The 22045-nt window shown below is 42.7% G+C and overlaps 1 protein-coding gene across 1 annotated transcript in view; it reads left to right on the forward strand.

Moving 5' to 3' along the window:
• The window catches only part of LOC140737939 (uncharacterized), a 44771-nt gene that overhangs the window by 14140 nt on the left and 8586 nt on the right, over positions 1-22045 (forward strand). Inside the window, exons 3-6 of the mRNA XM_073064788.1 lie at positions 3413-3529; positions 7595-7613; positions 7778-7812; positions 9934-9968. Coding sequence (XP_072920889.1) covers positions 3413-3529; positions 7595-7613; positions 7778-7812; positions 9934-9968 — 206 coding nt within the window. The remainder of the gene's footprint in view (positions 1-3412; positions 3530-7594; positions 7614-7777; positions 7813-9933; positions 9969-22045) is intronic.

Raw genomic sequence — 22045 nt, forward strand, 5'->3', positions numbered from 1 at the left:
TGGTCGAGGTGTATACGATAGGGTCTTTTAAGAGACTTTTAGATAGGTACATGGAGCTTAGTAAAATAGAGGGCTATAGGTAAGCCTAGTAATTTCTAAGGTAGGAACATGTTCGGCCCAACTTTGTGGGCCGAAGGGCCTGTATTGTGCTGTAGGTTTTCTATGTTTCTAATACATCCGGGTATTACACAGTACGCAGTGTTCGTCGGTAGATTGGGATCATTAGCACTCGCATCCCGTGTCCCGTCACAGCTCTTTCTCCTCGGTCGCTTCGTCCATCCTCTTGCAGAATTCCTCGGGGAGATTTTGGAGCTATTGATGGTAAACATTGGAATATTTGTCAACATCGCATCGACATCGACCTCACAGAACAATACATGTCAATACTGTGTGCTGTTCTGGTCGTCCCGCTGCAAGATAGACGCCATTAAACTGGAAAGCAGACAGAAAAGGTTCACAAGAATGTTATCGGGACTGGGAGGAGTATTGAGTTTTCAGGAGTAATTGGTTAGGCTGGAGTTTCTTGAAATGTAGCAAGTTGAAGAGGTCATTTCTCCCAGGATAGAGGAATCTAAAACTAGAAAACATGGATTTAAGATAAGAGGGGAAACATTTCAAGAGATTTGAGAGGCAATTTATTTTTCTCAAGAGGGTGCTGGGTACATGGATGGGTTGCCAGAGGAAGTGGTAGAGGTGGATACAGTGCGTGGTTAGCAAGGGTTTAGAGATAGAAAGCAAATGCAGGTAACTGGGACTAGCTCGGGAAGACTTGGTTGACACGGACGGGTTGGGCCGAATGGCCTGTTTTCGTGCTATATGACTTAATGACGCCAGAAATAGCAATAGATGGCCGTTCCGTCCATCTAGTTTGTGCTGAACTACTAGATGGAATCTCGCTGAAGCAGGACAATAGCAGCATGTCGGGGCTGGAGATGCTAGAGCAGACCAGTTTGGTGCGGCGGAGGAGAGGCGAGGTGCAGAAGGATCCGACGTTTGATCGATTTAAGAGCCAAGCGGAATTGGAAAGGTCGAGTAGGGGCCCGAGCCCGTGGGTGAGGAACGTCCCGAGGTTCGGACGATTTAAGCGTCGGGCCAGATTGAAATGGCCATTGGGGTTGGAGGCGAGAGACGAGCCGGATCGGCTCGCTGCTCCGTAGGGTTTGCTCTGCTCTGTGCTGGACTGAGACTGGATCGGCAGCAGAGAAGCCTGGCGTTGTGAACTTCAGTGCTGAATGTTTGCTTGCTTTATTGGTAGCACGGTTTGTTTCTTTCCCTCTGCGCTCTGGCTGGTTGGCCGTCTTATTTTGTTTTTAATGTATTCTTTTCGGTTTCTTTGTTTCGTGCCTGCCTGTAAGAAGACGAATCTCAAGGATGTATAAAGTTACATATTTGGACAATAAAATATATTTTGAACTTTTAACTTCGAGTGAGCGAGTGAATGAGTGAATAACTGAGGGGAGAGAGTGTATTATGGAAAAAGTGTCCAGGTGTTCAGTGTAAATAAGAAACGACTTGTCCATGTGTGTGTGGGGGGGGGGGGGGGGGCAGGAAACAATGCATTTAGATGTGTAAAGGGCAGTGGTCAAAGGGAAATGGAAGGGGATTCTGCATAGTTCCTCGACTGGCTTCCGTACCAGAGCCCTTCATATGTTCCCAAATGTCCGATAAAAATTGAAATCGAACCCCATTCCACACATTCACTACACTGTGAAGAAGTTGCCTCTCGCGTTCCCCTCAAAAATTTCAACTTCACCCTTGACGTCCAGTTCTAGTCTCACCCAACCTCAGTGGAAAAAGTCTGTTCGCATTTACTGTCTCAACAATGCTTATAATTCTGTATACTACGATCAAAACTCCCCTCGTTCTTCAATGCTCTGGGGAATAACAATAGACAATAGATGCAGGAGTAGGCCATTCGGCCCTTCGAGCCAGCACCGCCATTCACTGTGATCTTGGCTGATCATCCACAATCAGTACCCCGTTCTTGCCTTCTCCCCATATCCCTTGACTCCGCTATCTTTAAGAGCTCTATCTTTAACGTCCTAACCTATTCAACCTTCCCCTATAACTCAGATACTCAAGTCCTGGCAACATCTATGTAAATTTTCTCTCACTCTTTCTGAAACGCGAAATAAAAGTAGAAAAGGCAGCAGTGCAGATAGCAGCCGTAGAGAGAGAAACCGATATAACGTTTCAGATCCAGAAATGTTTGTTAGGACAGAGGAGGGATTAAGCCCCCGGGCAGATCTGCCATAGAAAATTAAATCACGCGAGGTTTTGCCGGCTTTTTAACCTCATCTAATGTTAATCTAACCATTCCCTCCTACATAGTCCTCCATTTTTCTATCATCCATACACCTAAGAGTTTCTTAAATGCCCCTAATGTATCTGCCTCTGTTACTACAGCCGGCAGCGCGTTCCACGCACCCACCACTGTCTGTATTAAAAAAAATACCTCTGAAATCCCTCTGTGCTTTTTTCCAATTACCTCAAAATTATGCTCACGTGTATTAGCCATTCCTGTCCTGAGGAAAAGTTTCTGGTTGTCACCTCGATCTATGCCTCATATCACGTTGCATAGCGTTATCAAGTCAATTCTCGCCGTTCTTCTCTCCGAAGAGAAAATCCCCTCCTTGATCAACCGATCCTCATAGGACACACACTCTAATTCAGGTATCACTCTGTTAAATTTCCTTTGCACCTTCTCTAAACCTTCTACATCCCTCCTATAATGAAGCGACCAGAACTAACCAGAATATTCCTCATCGGGGATTTACGGAATTGCAACTTTACCTCGTGGTTCCAAAAGCCAAGATCGTATTGAATGCGGGAGGACATTGTGGTGTGGGAGTGGAGGGACGTGAGCAGCCCACACCTGTTCCCATGTTGTTATATATCGACTTTAATAAGTTGAGAATAATCCACCGTTAGCGACATGGTTAACTTCTCGGTTCGTAATCTAGGTTTGTTTACCAAAGGTCTGATCCACAGCTATAAACTGTGAAGGCGAACAACCCGGCCATGGAACTAACCGGGTTCCTTTAATCAAAGCCGTCCATTTTCTCAAGGAGATAAGACATACCGTATGAGGAATGGACTACTCTTACCTTCGTAGCCCCTCCGTGATTCAATGCCCATTGCCGGTCTAAAGACCAAAGCTCCACATCCCATTAATATTCCAAAGTTAATGGGGGAAATTTCTTTTTAGCTGAGCTGGCATGTATGTGACACCAGGCTCATATCAACACGGTAGACCCGTCAGTGCCTCTTAAATATTGTTTTCCGGTTGAAGAGTAATTTGCGAAGAGAACGTTGCGAGTCTCGCCAGCGGCACCCAAATCTCTCACATATTGAATATGTAAAACACGCTTCACCTACCGAGGGACTAATGCTTGTTTGATTTCTATTTTAGGTGCACCTGAAAGCAATGTCATTAACGTTATTTTCATCGGAGTGTCGGCGGGAGTGATAGCAGTGCTGGTCACTGCTTTAATTGTTGTGTCTGTACATCTCAGATGGCGCACTAAAGGTACTTTTAATCAATTTGCACTGACGCTAAAATCCCAGCCAGTGTAAATACAAGCCTGTTATCTGTCTGAATAGCGCTTATTCTCCCAAATGAAGTTCATTACTGTCTCTAAACTGTGTTGTTTCTCAAATATCCTTGTGTGACACACTGTGGATACAGGCTGGTTGGCCCTTTCGGTCCATCAAGCACCTATTTCGCAGGTTTCATATTCTCCCCACGTTCCCATCAGCTCCCCAGAGGCCACCTGTACACGTGGAGCAAGTTACTGTAGGTGATAAAGGTGTCAACCTGCATGTCCCTGGAATGTGGGAGGAATTTGCAGCACCTGGGGGAAACCCGTGACAGAGAAAGCGCGCAAAACTCGGGGCGTGCGAATAGCACTCTACTTCAGGATTGAACGCAAGATCCCGGCGCTGTGAAGCAGCGGCTATATTAGATGCGGCTCTGTGCCGACCAAATGTGAGTGAATGAATGATGGGGGATGTAGTAAAAAGTGTAAATAAGAAATAATTTGTCCAAGTGTGGCGAAGAGGCTGGAAACAATGTATCCGGATGTGAGGTAGGTAACGGGCTGCGTCCAAATATTACAAAAAAAGTTGGAGGGGTCTGTGAAATGACTTAGAGCACTTCCCCAGATGAGGAGGAAGGTAAGGGGCAGTGTGTCACCAAATACTCCATCACCTGATCCTTAACAATAGACTCTAACATCTTCCCAACCACTGAGGTCAGACTATCTGATCATAAAGTCCTTTCTGCTGCCTTCCTCCTTTCTTAGAGTGGAGAGACATTTGCAATTTTCCAGTCCTCTGGCACCATGCCAGAATAATTTTTAAAAGATCATATCTAATGCCACCACTATATCTAATGCTACCTCTTTCAGAACCCTAGGGTGCAGTGCATCTGGTCTGGGTGACGTACTGTATGTACCTTTCGTTCTTTCAACTTTTTGAGCACCTTCTCTCTTGTAACAGTAACTGCACCCACTTCTCTTCCTTCACACACTACAACATCAGGGATATTGCTAGTGTCTTCCACAGTGAAGACTGATGCAAAATATTCATTGAGTTCTTCAGTCATCTCCTTGTCCCTCGTTATTATTTCTCCTGCCTCATTTTCTAGCAATCCTAAATCCACTCTTATTTCTCTTTTATTTTTAACATACTTGAAAATCATTTACTATCTCCTTGGATAGTATTTGCTGGCTTGCTTTCATATTTCATCTTTTCCCTTCTAATGATTCTTTTAGTTGCTCTCAGTAGGTTTTTAAAAACTTCCTAATCCTCCATCTTCCAGCTAATTTTTGCTTTGTTGTATGCCCTTTCTTTTGCTTTTACAATAGCTTTGACTTTCCTTGTCAGCCATGGTTGTACTATTTTACCATTTATTTCTTCATTTTTGGAATGCACCTTCCTCAATCTCCCAAAAATGCATGCCATTGCTGCTCTGCTGAGAGCCCTGCCAGTAGTTCCTTCCAATTTACTTTGGCCAACTCCTCGGTCATACCACTGTAATTTCCCTTACTCCACTGAAATACTGCTACATCAGATTTTACTTTCTCCCTGTTAAATTTCAAGTTGAACTTCTGTTACCTTAAGCTCACTGGTTGCCTCTGGTGACACCCAATCCAGTATAGCTGATCCCTTGTTAGCTCAACAACAAACTGCCATAAAAGCCATTTCATAGGCATTCAACAAACTCACTCTCTCTTGAGTTCCATTACCAGCCTGATTTTCCCAATCAACCTGCATATTAAAATCTCCTATGACTACCATAACGTTGCCCTTTTGACACACCTTTTCTATTTCCTGTTGTAATCTGTGGTCCACCTCCCAGCCACTGTTGTGAGCCCTGTATATAACTGCAACCAACACTCACTTTTTCAGATATCTCCAAATCCGACACTTTACTGCTCCTTTAATTTCTAACTTTCCTGAAATGCCTGCGAAAAATGCTATGGACCTATTTCTTTCCATTAATCCACTAGGTAAAGGTTTAATTTCAATTATCCGAGATAAACTAGCAGCCTTACGACGGGCCCCTGTGGATAAAATTAAAATGGCCTGGGAGCAGGATTTAAATATCTCCTTATCTGAGGAGAGCTGGGACTCAGTTCTCAAATCGGTTAACTCAACCTCCCTTTGTGCTCGCCATTGCCTCTTACAGTTTAAGATTGTTCATAGAGCCCATATGTCTAAATCTAAACTATCTCGATTCTACCCTGGCATTAGTCTGCTCTGTGATAAATGCAAGAGGGGCGTGGCCTCTCTCATCCATATGTACTGGTTCTGTCCTAGCTTGGAGAAATTCTGGAAAGATGTCTTCACTACATTATCGGGTATTCTGAATCAGCACCTAGAACCTAACCCCTTAATTGCTCTGTTCGGTTTTTGGGGCGAGACAGATTTATGTCTGGGTCCGACCAAATGCCGAATACTATCCTTTGCCTCTCTCCTGGCGAGACGCTTGATCCTCCTTAGATGGAGAGATGTTGCCCCGCCCACCCATGCGCAATGGCTTAACGACATTATGGCCTGCTTGGACCTCGAAAAAATTCATTATTCAGTTCTTAATTCGGATCTAAAGTTCCATAAGGTCTGGGGACCTTTTATCGAGTACTTTCATAACCTTCCTCTTGACTAGGGTTTTTTTTTTCTTCTTTTCGGTCCCTTGCTTTCAGCTCCCTTTTTTTTATTTCTGGTAGTAGGCATTATTATCCTCTGTTACTAAGTGTATTCACAGTCTGGGAGTTTGACTGTCCGGACTTATACTCTTTATACTGTGTGGTGGTTGGTCTGGAGTTGTTGTTGTTTTTTTCTTGTGTTGTGGGGCTTGGGGAGGACACTAAGCTCACTTGTCTTTAATTTAGGTGCTTTTTTGTTAAATTCTCTTCCTTTGTAGCATATTGTTATTGTATGCTTAATCTTGCACTGTATTAATGCTCCTCATTGGGATTTGGGTTTTTTAATTTTGTAAAATGTTTTGAAAAACTAATTTTAAAAATTTTTTTAAAAAGAAATGCATTACAGACAGTGGCTGGAATCAAACCCAGGTCACTGCTACTACACAGCGTTGGGCTAACCACTACACTACCATGCTGCCCCAAGACACACATGCATATGGTTTCAGTTATAAAATATCAAAGCTTATTTCCAAGCACTTATGATATGTTTTATTATCCATTGTACATCCTGATTGTTCTCAAGAGAATATCAAAAGGGCTAATTATTCATGGACTGAGGAATAAATATTAATTTATTGGGCTGAATAGCCTCAGTCTTCTGCTATGTTTTCTAGTCTTATTATTTACTTCCTTAAACCCATCACCCCTACTGGGGCATAGGCTGTTGATAGCAGCTTGCCAAATTCTGCTATCCTGGGCCAAACTTTCAAATTGTCCCCAAGTATAACCCATCTTCAAAGATCCTTCCTCTCCCAGGGATGAGGTCTTTGGAGCTCCTGTTGACATTTCTGTAGTTCTGGGTTTTAGAGAATGGTGTTGCTAAACCCATCCCAACCCTCTTTCTTTCATTGCCAGGCTTGGGATCACCCTTGGTGGAGTTCTTGTAGCCCTGTAGTCTAATTTAAACCTTTTGTTCATTGCCTTTAATCATGAATGTATAACTTTCATAGAATAGATTATATTCATTGATGTTTTCAGACAAACACTAAAAATCTTTAATTAATGTTGATTATTTCATTATCTTGAGTGTCAGTGACATTAAGTCAATGACCAGAAGATTATAACCAGCAGCAAATGTTTATTAGGGTCTGGTGGTAGAACTTGGGGAAGGAAATATGGATCCATTCTTCAATGAGTAGAAGCAATTGCAACGTAGACAAAATTGGTTATTAGCAACTACCATGTTTGCCTAAATAAATGGAAGTCACTATTTAAACATGTTTAAGGCCTGTATCTATTTTTAAAATAATACTTTTTCACCCACACAAAATCAGCAAATTAAATACAGTAACAAGTGTTCAATGCAAGGTGTTAGAAATTGCAGACTGTTTTATCCATGTAGTTTAAGCCACAATTAACACTTCTTGCTTTTTTCCCTATTGCAGCTTGTGTTGCTCTTCAGAGGTGAGTTAACACATTAATTCATTTGCATATTCTATCTGTCCCTTCTAAATTTAAATGATCCAATCTGTTTGCCTTCATCTGGTCCCTATTGAATGGAAATGAGAGCTTGCAGCCTTCTGCTTAAATCTATTTGGTAACATAATATTTTTGTTTTAATTCTGCAGACAATTCGTTCATTATGTCACCGAAAAATCAACAGGTAACAGCCTTCTGAATTGTCAAAAAAAATTCATATTGATTCATCATTTTGAAACCTATCATTTCAGGAACACAGGAATTTGGCAGATTGATAGCAGGCGTCTCGGCCCCTGCAATCTGCCTCACAATATTATCTGACCTGAACTGTCCCAGACCTATCTCCGCCTCTCTGCCAGATGCTCATTGCCCTCAATTCCCTGGCCTTGCAAAACATGTCTACTTCCTTTTTGTCCTGATGAAGTGTCTTGGCCTGAGACATCAGCCATTCATTTTCCTCCATGGATGCTGCCTGACCCGTTGAGTTCCTCCAGTATTTTGTGTGTTTTGCTCCAGATTTCCAGCATCTACAGAATCTGCAGTCTTTCTTAACTCCCAAGCCCAGCTGCGGAAGGAGGAGGGACTGGGCATGGGGCTAGTAACCTCATTCACATAAAAACTCAGTGCTAGAGAAACACCAACAGAAGCTCCAAAGACCTCATCCTTGGGGGAGGAAGGATCTTTGTCTAGAAGGTGTATGAAGTCGTGGTGAAAGCCGTTAGTCTGTGGAAGCCACTGAGCTAATCAGCCTTCTATCAAACTGGTGAAAAATTGGCCCAGGGTATAGGACACTGGGGAGCTGCTGTCAGCGGCCTATACCCCAGAAAGGGTGATTGATTTAAGATAAAGAATAGGAAGTAGTCTTTCTTGAGTTTATTTCCTCCTTAACAGCCCTAAGTGATCTAGCATGCACAACCCTCCTGGGGTAGATGACTCAATGAGGAATTGCATTATACTCAATTTTAAGTCATTCCCACCCTTTGTGTCCCTCATCTTGCAATGCAGGTTTGGTTGAGCATGCATCTGAATTTTCATCAACAGTCAAGTAAGCAAAGTTGCTACTTATCCGCAGCACCTCCCCTGTCCAGTTTATTTTATAAAAATCCACAGGACACAGAAGGAGGCCTTTCAGCCCTTTAGATCGATGCTTACCCCAGACAGAGCAAACCAATGAGTTCCATTATGCTAGTAGCTTATTCTCTTATCATATTTCCTTTCATTTTTGTGCCACCAATATCTCCTAGGGGTAATTCACAAATAACTTGTAAACCCCCATGACTTTGGGACATGGGGCAAAACTGGAGAAGCAGGAAGTGACCCATGATGGTCACAGAGTTATCATGCCATCTCCACACAGGCAGAACTGTGAAATAGCAGTGCTTTGCCCCAATACTGATTTGTCCTGTCTCCTTAATGTTTAGAAGATAAGAAGGGATTCCACACATAAAATAAACTGGCCTCCTGCTTTGCTCTCACATAAGGTGCTAATACTGGACCGATACTTGCTTAAACGTTACTTGGTCCTGATGAATGGTCACAGCACGTAACATTGACTGCTTTCTCTACATCAATTCTGCCTGACCTGCTCTGTTACTCTGGACTTCCAGCATCTGTAGAATCTCTTGTGTTGGAACTTCGGAAAAGGTGTTTCCTAAAACTTGTAAAATGACACAAAGTCAGCATAATGGTATCACATATCAAAGAGGGCAGCAGTGTACCTCGCTTGCTTCCTAGCTTGGAAAGGGCTTAAAACATATTAATTTCCAAAGTGGGTCCCCTCCTCCTTTACTTTCTCTTATGGTCCACTCTTCTCTCCTGTCTGATTCCTTTCTCTCTAGCCCTTTACCTTTCCCACCCACCTGGCTTCACCTATCACCTTCTACTTATCCTCCTTCCTGTCCCCCTTCCTTTCCAGTCCTTAAGAAGGATCTCAGACCAAAACATCAACTATCTATATTCATTTCCATAAATGCTGCCTGACCTGCTGAGTTCCTCCAGCATGTTGTGTGTTGCTTTGAATTTCCAGAATCTGCAGACTTTCTCATGTTTAATGTCTATTCATTTCTGTGCTTGAAACATAAAATGCTTAAGATAAAATGTTGACCATTCTCTATAAAAATAAAGAAAATATAAAAATTACTGTTTTGTTGAATATCCAAAGCATTCGAATAGTTATGTGACCTTATCATAATCCATTTGATAATGAAATGGTGATATTATAAATTTTGTGACTTTTTAATAGCCCTTGAAAAGTATTCAATATTTAAACATTTTAACCAATGAATATATCATATCTTTCCCACAGAATATATGAGAGTGAACAAGAAAGCAAGGCATGGGGTAAGCCTGATTTTTCTGTCTCTGGTACAGTATATGGATCCATACATTAACTTCAGAACCAACATAAATCATATTGACTAGCAATGAGCCTGCACCAGTTGCACCCATGTGTCCCATTTACCTGTTACATGTACATCAATGAATATGGAAGGAAACCGGAGCACCCAGAGGAAACCCATCACAGTCATGGGGAGAACATACAAGCTCCATGTGGACAGTGGTGGTAACTGAACGTGTCACTAGTGTTGTAATAACGTTATGCTTACCACCATACTGCTGTGTGGACCCAATATCCACATATTGGGGGTTCATTTTCCGCATTAAAAAAGAAAACTGCGGATGCTAGAAAGCTGAAATAAAAACAGAAAATGATGGAAATACTTAACAGGTCAGACAGCATCTGTGGAAAGAGAAACAGGGCCAATGATTCAGAAGATGGACTAATGTCTAACTTGATATTACTTCCACTATTTCTTTTCTCTTTCACACCTGTGAATTTCTTGGCATTTATCCCTGTCCCTTGGTGCCCTTAAACGATGTGGCTTGCTGGGGCATTTCAGACGGCAACTACGAGCCAACTAAATTGTTACTGAATTGCATAATGATCAGGCAGAATAAGGAATGAACAATTCACTTTCTGATTAGCATTACTTCACCAGTTTGCACTTGCACTCATCTGGTGACCTTGCCATTGATTTCCTTGCATAGAGTCATAAATTCATGCATCATAGAACCAGGCCTTTATGGCCACAAGGTCTGTTTGCTCATTTACACTAAGCATGTTAAGTCCGCATCATTCATTGCCTTGCCTTTTCTGCTGCCACTCTAAATGTCTCTAAAAAAATTCAATCATCTCTATGTTCTGGTTGCTTAAGGCCGTCATAGCCAGAGGTCGTAGTAGGAGTAAGGTCCCACAACCTATTAAATGTTCCCAATGGTGTGTGTCACAAATAGCCTCTGACAACCAAGTCCAGCTCCTGACCTTCACGTGTGATTTTGCTACTAACCCTGGTGGAGCCATTTCTACTGACAGGAGAAGGGGCAAAGGTGGGTTACTGGCATCTTAAAAGTAGTTGCTTCAGGCAGGTTGGGCTCATCAGCCATGGTTGGCAGTTCATCTAGGAGAAGGAAACTCTGATCTCAAAGCACAGCAAAGCATAAGGCTATACTCACTCACGGGGGGAGGAGTATGGAGGGGATGGGGGGAGCTGCATGGAGAGGGGGAGCCTGCCACATGGGCATGGCTTGCTCGCCACTGTCCTGGCTTACATATCACCTAGACAGCTACAACACAATATCCATGGCCGACCCCAACCGACAGGGAGCTCAGTAGCTTCTATGTTCTATCTCCTCTGGCAGAGTGATATCAACTATCCCATGTGAACAAAGGCTTTCTACTTAAGTTCCTTTAAAACATTTTATGTAACGCACACAAAATGCTTGAGGAACTCCCCCATCCCTTTCTCTCTTCTTTTATTCCCTATTCTGGCTCCCTTTTTCCCTCTTCTCTTCTCCTCCCCTTCCTATCACACTGGACCCTATCCCCCATGGTCCATTCTCCCCTCCTATCCACCCTTCACCTCCCAGCTTCTCACTTCGCCCCTCCCCCTCACCAACTTACCTTCCCCCCCCCATATGGTTTCACCTATCACCTTCTAAACGGTACTCATTCCCCTCCCCCCACCTTATTCTTGCTTTTCAGTCCCGATGAAGAGTCTCAGATTGAAATTTCAACCCTTTATTCCTTTCATAGATGCTACCTAACCTACTGAGTTCCTCCAGCATTTTATATACAGTACTCCGAATTTCCAGCATCTGCAGAATCTCTTGTGTTCCTCCCACCTTATGCCCTCTTGTTTTTGATTACCCTCACATGAAAAAAAAGTACTGACTATTTACCCTATCTATGACTCTTACGATTTAGAGAGCATTCTAGGTTGGACTTCAGCCTTGTTTGTTTCACAAGATGTTGCAGGTTCCTGACACAAAACATTGACTGTCCCCTTCCATCCATAGGATGCTGTTTAACTCTGAGTTCCTCCAGCATCTGCTGTGTTACTCTACTTTCACACATGGGGTTGGTGACTGGAAGGGTGGTAGACACAGAAGATGGTAACACGTCCGAGTGGTACCTGGGTGTATAATTAAGAATCGTGACCTACAATGAAACAAGGGTTACAAGGTGGGCTGATACTAGGTCTACACAAAGTAGCCCCTTTATTAGGTCTTCTGGTGCTCTATCCCACTCACTTCAAGGTTCAACATGTTGTGCCTTCAGAGCTGCTCTTCAGCACACTAATGTCATAACACGTTTGATGACACAAAGGTTGGGGGGATTGTGGTAGTGTGGAGGACTGTCAGAGCTTACAGCGGAATATCAATAGGATGCAAAGCTGGGCTGAGAAGTGACAGATAGAGTTCAACCTAGATAAGTGTGAGGTGGTTCATTTTCATAGGTCAAATATGATGAGAGAATATAGTATTAATGGTAACACTCTTTGCGGTGTGGAGGATCAGAGGGATCTTGGGGTCCAAGTCCATAGGACACTCAAAGCTGCTGCACAGGTTGACTCTGTGGTTAAGAAGGCATACGGTGCATTGGTCTTCATCAACAATAGGATTGAGTTCAAGAGCCGAGAGGTAATGTTACAGCGATATAGGGCCGTTGTCAGACACCACTTGGAGTACTGTGCTCAGTTCTGGTCACCTCACTACAGGAAGGATGTGGAAACCATAGAAAGGGTGCAGAGGAGATTTACAAGGATGTTGCCTGGATTGGTGAGCATGCCTTATGAGAATAGGTTGAATGAACTTGGCCTTTTTTCCTTGGAGCAACGGAGGATGAGAGGTGATCTGATAGAGGTGTATAAGATAATGAGAGGCATTGATCGTGTGGATAATCAGAGGCTTTTTCCCAGGGATGAAATGGCTAGCATGGAGGGCACAGTTAAAGGTGCTTGGAAGTAGATACAGAGGAGACGTCAGGTAGGTTTTTTATGCAGAGAGTGGTGAGTGTGTCGAATGGTCTGCCAGCAACGATGGTGGAGACAGATACAATAGGGTCTTTTAAGAGACTCTTAGATAATTACATGGAGCTTAGAAAAATAGAGGGCAATGGGTAACTCTAGGTAATTTCTAAAGTAAGCACATGTTCAGCACAGCATTGTGGGCCGAAGGGCCTGTATTGTGCTGCAGGTTTTCTATGTTTCTACGTGGTTATTTGAGTTACTGTTGCTGCCCTGTCAGCTTGAACCAGTCTGACCTCACTCATGAACAAGGTGTTTTTGCCCACTGAAATGTCACTCACTGGATGCTTTTTGTTTTCTCACCATTCCCTGTAAACTCTACAAACTGTTGTGCGTGAAAATCCCAGTAGATCAGCAGTTTCTGAGATGCTCAAACCACCCCACCTGGCACTGACAATTGTCAAAGTCACTTAGATCACATTTCTTCCACAGTCTGCTGTTTGGTCTGAACAACAACTGAACCTCTAAATACTTCTATGGATTGAGTTGCTGCCACACGATTGGTTGATTAGATATATGCATTAACAAGCAGGTGTAAAATGACCATTGAGTGTATTTTACTGCCAGGGACATGACTGGCTGGATGCCCCCCTGTACTTGATGTATATCGTTGGAGATTTTTTTTTATTAAACAAAATATACTTTATTCAAAAATAAAATTATGTACAATAAGCTGTTCAATGACTCTCAGTCCTGAGATACATCTAGATAGGCATTTGCATAGCCATTGCATAGAAGGCTATGGACCCAAAGCAGAGAAACTGGATTAGTATAGATATTGGCAGCACCTCTGCTTTCTTAGAAGTTTTTGAAGATTCAGCATGACATCTAAAACTTTGAGTGGAGAAGAGTATATTGACTGGTTATATCGTGGCTTGGTATGGAAACACCAATGCCTTTGAATGGAGAATCCTGCAAAAAGTAGTGGATACTGCCTGGTGCATCATGGGAAAGACCCTCCTCACCACTGAGCACAGTCACGTGGAGCGTCGTCGCAGAAAAGCAGCTTTCATCATCAGAGACCCCCGCCACCCAGGTTGTGCTCTCTTCTCACTGCTGTCATCAGGAAGAAGGTACAGAAGCCTCGGGACCCACACCACCAGCTTCAGGAACAGTTGTTACCCCTCAACCCATCAGGCTCTTGAACCCACAGAGATAACTTCACTCAACTTCACTCACCCCATCACTGAACTGCTTCCATAACCTATGGACACCCTTTCAAGGGCTCTTCATCTCATGTTCTCGATATTTATTGCTTATTTATTTATTTATTTGTTTGTTTATTTATTATTATAATTATTTCACTGTTTTCCCTTTATATGTGCACAATTTGTTGTCTTTTGTACCTTGGTTCTTTGTCTGTCCTGTTGGGTGCAGTCTTTCATTGACTCTATGATGACACTTGGATTTACTGAGAATGCTCGCAAGAAAACACATCTCAGGGTTGTATGTGTACTTTGATAAAAAATTTACTTTGGGCTTTGAAAAGCAAATGTCCCACATTCCAAAGACATACCATTTGGGGTTAGTGAGTTGTGCTAAGTTGGTTAATGGCCAGTTTGTGTTCTGTTTGGCTCTGTCATTTGCTTTCAGCAGCCCCAGGGAAGTGGTTCATAGAGGGCATAGATTTAAGATAGGAAGCAAGATGTTTAAATGGGAAGTCAGAGAAAGCTTCTTCACTCAAAGGGTGGTGTGTATATGGAACGAGGTGGCAGAAATAGTGGTTGATGCAGGCACATTAATGATAAATGATTAACTTTAGTTGTCAAGTGTGCATCAAAATGCACAGTGAAAGTGCCCTTTGCAGCAACAATCAGCACAGTGTGAGGATGTGCTGGGGTTAGCCCACGAGTGCTGCCTTGCTACTGGTGACAACACAGCATGCCCACGACTGTCTAATCTTAATTCAGAGGAAACCCACACAGTCACAGGGAGATCATGCAAGCTACTTAGAGACAGCAACAAAAATTAACCCTGGTCACTAGAGCCCTGGACATTCTGTTACCGTGCCAACTGAGCATTAGCAACATTTCAAAGTCATCTACATAATTAGATAGATAGAAAGGGTTTAGAGGCTATGGGTCAAGTGTGGGCAAATGGAACTAACTCTCTGGATAACTCAGTTGGTATGAGTGAGTGAGGCCAGAGGGCCTGTTTCCATCCTGTATGACTTATGGTTGTCTGATCCCTCCAATGATAGTTTTATTACGTAGGGTATAATTGAGAAGACTAGGGCAGTAGGAGAAACAAGAGACTGCAGGTACTGGAAGCTGGACCAATGGACAATCTGCTGGAGGAATTCAGCAGATCGAGAGCAGAGGGAGGGGAAGAACTATCAAAGTTTAAGACATAGATCTGCATCAGGACAGAAATTAGAGCTGTACTCCAAGTGAAGGTCAAAGTATTGTATATCGTTCGGGAATCAAAATTGACACACACAGCAGAATAATGCCTATACTTTCAACACATCCTATTTATTTGAGGTCTACATACATTTGAATATTGGAGAATGAGGGAGAATCTAATTAAAGTGTGTCACACTCCAGCTTGGCTTGAGATGGTGGGTGTGAGGTTGATTAAAGATTAAGGTTAGCTTTACTTGACATCAGAACATTGAAACATCGAGTGAAGTGCATCATATGTACCAACAACCAACACAGCCTGAGGATGTGCTTGAGGAAGTCGATATGTGTAGCCTGCATAGCAGGCCCACATCTCACTAACACTAACCTAAATGTCTTTGGAATCCCATGCGGTCATGAGGAGAACGTACAAACACCTTACAGATGACGGCGGGAATTGAACCTGAGTCGCGGGCACTGCAATAGCGTTAACACTAATGTGTTGCGCATTACCCCCCCGAGCTCCACCGACAATTGACGTACTGATCCAGACTCAAGCACCTGCTGCCTCTTGTGTCTCCAATATTTCTCAAGCCTGTAGTGTAAGGTTTCTCACACCTTACATCTATAATGTTTCCCAAGCCTGTAGTGTAATGTTTCTCACGCCTGTCGTATAAGTTTTCTCCTGCCTGTAGTGTAAAGTTTCTCACACCTGTAGTGTAATGTTTCTCACACCTGTCGTATAAGTTTTCTCCTGCCTGTAGTGTAAAGTTTCTCACACCTGTAGTGTAATGTTTCTCACGCCTGTAATGTAATGTTTCTCATGCCTGGAGTGTCTAAAACTGGGGGTTATAGTTGCAACTACACATATAAAATGCTGGAGAAATGCAACAAGTCAGGCAGCATCTATGGAGGAGAATAACCACTTATGCTGAGGCCTTCCCTCTACTCCAACTTCTTATTCTGCCTTCTTCCTGCTTCCTTTCCAGTCCTGATGAAGGGTCTCAGCCCAAAACATTGACTGTTTATTCCGCTCCATACTGCCTGGCCCGCTGGGTTCTCCCAGCATCCGGTGCATGTTGCTCAGTCCCACATTTAACTTCTGCAATCTTCTCGGCAACAACAGATTCAGTCACACTTGGGCAATCCACAGTGTCCTTTGGATGTGAGGTGGGGGGACCAAAGCATCTGGAAATCCACAAGGTCTCAGGAGAAGAGGATACAATAGGCTCTTTTAAGAGCTTCTTAGATATGGACATGGAAAAATAGAGTGCTATACTTGGTTCCAGTGATCATAACACCATTAGTTTCAACTTGATCATGGATAAAGACAGATCTGGTCCTCGGGTTGAGGTTCTAAACTGGAATAAGGCCAAATTTGAAGAAATGAAAAGGCTCTAAAAAGCATGGATTGGGACAAGTTGTTATCTGGCAAGGATGTTGTTGGTAAGTGGGAGGCCTTCAAAGGAGAAATTTTGAGAGTGCAGAGTTTGTATGTTCCTGTCAAGATTAAAGGCAAAGTGAATAAGAATAAGGAACCTTGGTTCTCTAGAGTTATTTGAACTCTGTTAAAGAAGAGAGGGAGATGTATGACATGTATAGGAAACAGGGAGCAAATAAGGTACTTGAGGAGTATAAAAAGTGCAAAAAATACTTAAGAAAGAAATCAGAAGGGCTAAAAGAGGTCATGAGGTAGCTTTGGCAGTCAAGGTGAAGGATAATTCAAAGAGCTTCTACAGGTATATTAAGAGCAAAAGGATAGTAAGGGATAAAATTGGTCCTCTTGAAGATCAGAGTGGTCGGCTATGTATGGAACCAAAAGAAATGGGGGAGATCTTAAATGGGTTTTTTGCATCAGTAATTACTAAGGAAACTGGCATGGAGTCAATGGAAATAAGGCAAACAAGTAGTGAGGTCGTGGAACCTATACAGATTGAAGAGGAGAAGGTGTTTGCTATCTTGAGGCAAATCAGAGTAGATAAATCCCCAGAACCTGACAGGGTATTGCCTCGGACCTTGAAGGAGACTAGTGTTGAAATTGCAGGGGCCCTGGCAGATATATTTAAAATGTCGGTATCCACGGGAGTGATGCCGGAGGACTGGAGGATAGCTCACGTTGTTCCGTTGTTTGAAAAAGGCTCCAAAAGTAATCCAGGAAATTACAGGTCAGTGAGTTTGACGTCGGTAGTAGGTAAATTATTGGAAGGAGTACTAAGAGATAGGATCTACAGGTATTTAGATAGACAGGGACTTATTAGGGAGAGTCAACACGGCTTTGTGCATGGTAGGTCATGTTTAACAAATCTGTTAGAGTTTTTTGAGGAGGTTACCAGAAAAGTGGATGAAGGGAAGGCAGTGGATGTTGTCCTCATGGACATCAGTAATGCCTTTGACAAGGTCCTGCATGGGAGGTTAGTTAGGAAGATTCGGATGCTAGGTATACATGGTGAGGTAGTAAATTGGATTAGACGTTGGCTCAATGGGAGAAGTCAGAGTGTGGTAGTGGAGGATTGCTTCTCTGAGTGGAGGCCTGTGACTAGTGGTGTGCCACAGGGATCAGTGCTGGATCCATTGTTATTTGTCATCTATATCAATGATCTGGATGTTAATGTGGTAAAATGGATCAGCAAATTTGCTGATGATACAAAGATTGGAGGTGTAGTGGACAGTGAGGAAGGTTTTCAAAGTTTGCAGAGGGATTTGGACCAGCTGCAAAAATGGGCTGAAAAATAGCAGATGGAGTTTAATACAGATAAGTGTGAGGTATTGCACTTTGGAGGGAAAAACCAAGGTGGTACATAAAAGGTAAATGGTAGGGCACTGAGGAGTGCAGTAGAACAGAGGGATCTAGGAATACAGATACAAAATTCCCTAAAAGTGGTGTCACAGGTAGATAGGGTAATAAAGAGAGGTTTTGGTACATAGGCCTTTATAAATCAAGGTATTGAGTATAAGAGTTGAAATGTTATGGTGAGGTTGTATAAGGCATTGGTGAGGCCAAATTTGGAGTATTGTGTGCAGTTTTGGTCACTGCAGTACAGGAAGGATATTAATAAGGTTGAAAGAGTGCAGAGAAGGTTTACAAGGATGTTGCCGGGACTTGAGAAACTGAGCTACAGAGAAAGGTTGAATAGGTTAGGACTTTATTCCCTGGAGCGTAGGAGAATGAGGGGCGACTTGATAGAGGTATATAAAATTATGATGGGTATAGATAGAGTGAATGCAAGCAGGCTTTTTCCACTGAGGCTAGGGGAGAAAAAAACCAGAGGACATGGGTTAAAGGTGAAGGGGGAAAAGTTTAAAAGGAACATGGGGGGGGGGCTTCTTCACACAGAGAGTGGTGGGAGTGTGGAATGAGCTGCCGGATGAAGTGGTAAATGCGGGATCACTTTTAACATTTAAGAAAAACTTGGACAGCTACATGGATGAGAGGGGTTTGGAGAGATATGGTCCAGGTGCAGGTCAGTGGGATTAGGCAGAAAAATGGTTTGGCACAGCCAAGAAGGGCCAAAAGGCCTGTTTCTGTGCTGTAATGTTCTATGGTTCTATGGAAATTCTAGGCAGTCTCTAGAGTAGGTTACATGGTCGGCACAACATTGTGGGCCGAAGGGCCTGTAATGTGCTGTAAAGTACTATGTTCTATGTTCTAGGTTTAAGACATAAGGTCCACACCCACAGCACCGAGATCAGGATTGAACCCAGATCGCAGGAACTGCAAGATGGTGGCTCTACCGGTGGGGGGGGGGGGGGGGGGGCGGAGGGGGCAGTGTGGCGCCATAGTTTAGAGAAGGAAGTTGGCATTGAGATAAAAAATCAGCCATGACCTAATTGAATACTGGAATAAGTGTGAGTGAGAAAATGTCTTCCTCCTGTTATTTTGTAGTGTGGGCGCCATGGTAGTGTAGTGGTTAGAGTCATAGAGTGCTACTGCACAGAAAAATGCCCATCAAATCTGTGCTGAACCATTTAAACTGCCTAATACCATCAACCTGTACCAGGACCATAGCCTTCCATACCCCTCACATCCATGTACCTATCCAAACTTCTGTTAAATGTTGAAATTGAGCTCATGTGCACCACCGACACCAGCAGCTCGTTCCACTCCTTCATGACCCTCTGAAGAAGTTTCCCCTCATGTTCCCCTTAAACTGTTCACCTTTCTCCCTTAATCAGTGATATTTAGTTGTAGTCCCACCCAACCTCAGTGAAAAAAGCCCACATTTTCCCCAATCTGTACCCCTCTATTTACCCTATGTATACCCCTTACTGCAACACTTTACAACAGCAGCTGTAGGACTGGGGGGAGGTGAGGTTTGACTCCTGTCACTGTCCATAGAGAATTTGCACATTCTCTTTGTGACTGCATGAGTTTGGTCAGGGTGTACCACTTTCCTGCCACATTCTAAAGACACATGGGTTTGGGTTAGTGAGATGTAGGCGCTGAAACCGTGGCGACACTTGCCATCTGCCCACAGCACAACCTACGCTGATTTGACTTGATGCAAACGACGCATTTCACTGCAGGTTTCAAAGTCTCGATGTACCTGTGACAAGTAAAGCTACGCTTTAAGTCGCTACCTCTCAATGGAAAGCTGCCCTTCCCTCGCCTGAAGGAAAGGTGAACTTTACTGAATCTGACAAGATTGAAAAGTAACGTTAACCTACATATAAAGTAGAGGCAGGATGTGGTAAAAATATTTCAAAATAGTTTCTGCTCATTGCAACTTTGTGCAGACTGAGGCAGTGTGCTGTCTGAAACAATGATGGTCTGACCACAAAATGTTTCCACCAAAGCTCGCTAATGCCCATTATTCAAGGTCATTGCTTAATATCCCAGCCAAGCAAGTGATTCTGATCTAAACAAAGTTTCACCTGACTTTGGAGCAACAGACAAGCTGATGTGTTTTGACCCGAAAGAATGCAAAGACCTTCGAGACTGTAGCCGTGACTCAAGCACCCGAGATACAGGGAGAGGTAGGGGCCAGGCCAGAACCTTATTCCTTGGATCGTAGGAGTCAGAGGGTGTGGACGTTGCAGTATGGACAGGGTTAAGATGGTGTGCTAACAGAACACCATCCTTTTTCGGTAAGACAAGAGACAGGGGCAGTGTGCAGACACGGAGCAGTCACCCAGCCTGAACACTGTCCTTGAAAGCTCAACTCTCCTTTGTACAGCCCTTCTGTTTAATCCAAGGTCACAGAGTAAGATAAAGATGCAACCAATGGATACAAGTAAATAAAGGACACACTAACTACTGGACGGTTATTTTTCACATTTATTTATTAATTCTCAAGTATTATTGGCCTTTAACTGATTTAATTGGTTATTAACATCTGAAATATGTATTATGATTGGTACTTAAATATGTAAATGATGGGATTCAGTAGAGTACAGTTTCAATTAGATCAATATCTGTATCCAACAAGTTAATTTCTGTATGAAAATAGCACTTCTTAGTTCAAACAAGAACAGTTGGTGATGAAGGCCAGTCTGTTTTCTTTGTGAACATAAATAAATACAACAGATTCTGCAGATGCTGGAAATCCAGAGTAACACACAAGAAGTGCTGGAAGAACTCAGCATCCATGAACAGCAATAAACAGTCAATGTTCCGGGTTGAGAAGGGTCTTGGCCCGAACCATCATCTGCTTATTCCTGTACAATTAAATAAAGTTTGATTGACAAAAGAGTGTGAGATTTCAGACTCCAGTAAATCAGCAATGACAAGATGTGCAAAATGATGGGTGGTATAGACAGCATAAATGCAAACAGTCTTTTACGCAGAGAACGTGGAATCAAAAACAGTGGAAAAGTTATTACCCTTCAACCATCATGTTCTTGCAAGAGGGAATAACTTCACTCAGTTTCACTTGACCCATCTGTTCCCACAACCTATGGACTCACTTTCAAGGTCTCTTTATCTCGTAATTCTCAATATTATTGCTTGTTTATTAATCGTTATTATTATACTTTTAATTCTCTTCCTTTTTGTGTTTGCACAGTTAGTTGTTTTTCTTTTGTTGTTTGTCTGTATTGTTCCTTTGTATTTACTGTGGTTTTCCACAAGAGAAAGAATATCAGGGTTGTGTATGATGACATATATGTACTTGGATAATAAATTTACTTTGAACTTTGAAAACTAGAGGGCATACCTGTAAGGTAAGAGTGGAAAGATTTTAAACAGACAACATCATGGAAAGTTTGTTTATGGAACGAGCTGTCAAAAGGAAGTGATAGAGGCAGGTATAAATGCAACATTTAAAACACACTTGGACAGGTTTGTGGTTAGGAGAAGTTCTGAAAGATGTGGGCTGAACAAGGGCAAATGGGAACAAGCTGAGGTGGGCATTTTGGTCAGCATAGTTGAGTGGGTTGACGGGCCCATTTCTGTGGTTATTACTCTATGATTTTTACTGATTTCCCCTCCCCACTCCCCACAGATGCTGCTCAACCAGTTCCTCCAGCTGATTGCTTGTAGCTCCTGATTCCAACAGCTGCCATCTCTTGTGTCCCCCATTAAACCTATTTTGTTAGCTATAAGAAATTAAGGACCAATATCAGGATAATCAGGTCCAAGCATCTGAAGTATGTTATTACAATCTAATCATACATTTATTTTGCCCACAGAAATATCAAAAATTAAATTGGATTAGTTTAATCTAAATTAACTTAGGGTTTTGAAGAAAATAATATTGTTGTAATGACATTA

This window comes from Hemitrygon akajei, chromosome 2 (genome assembly GCF_048418815.1).
Source record: "Hemitrygon akajei chromosome 2, sHemAka1.3, whole genome shotgun sequence".
Lineage (NCBI taxonomy): Eukaryota > Metazoa > Chordata > Chondrichthyes > Myliobatiformes > Dasyatidae > Hemitrygon > Hemitrygon akajei.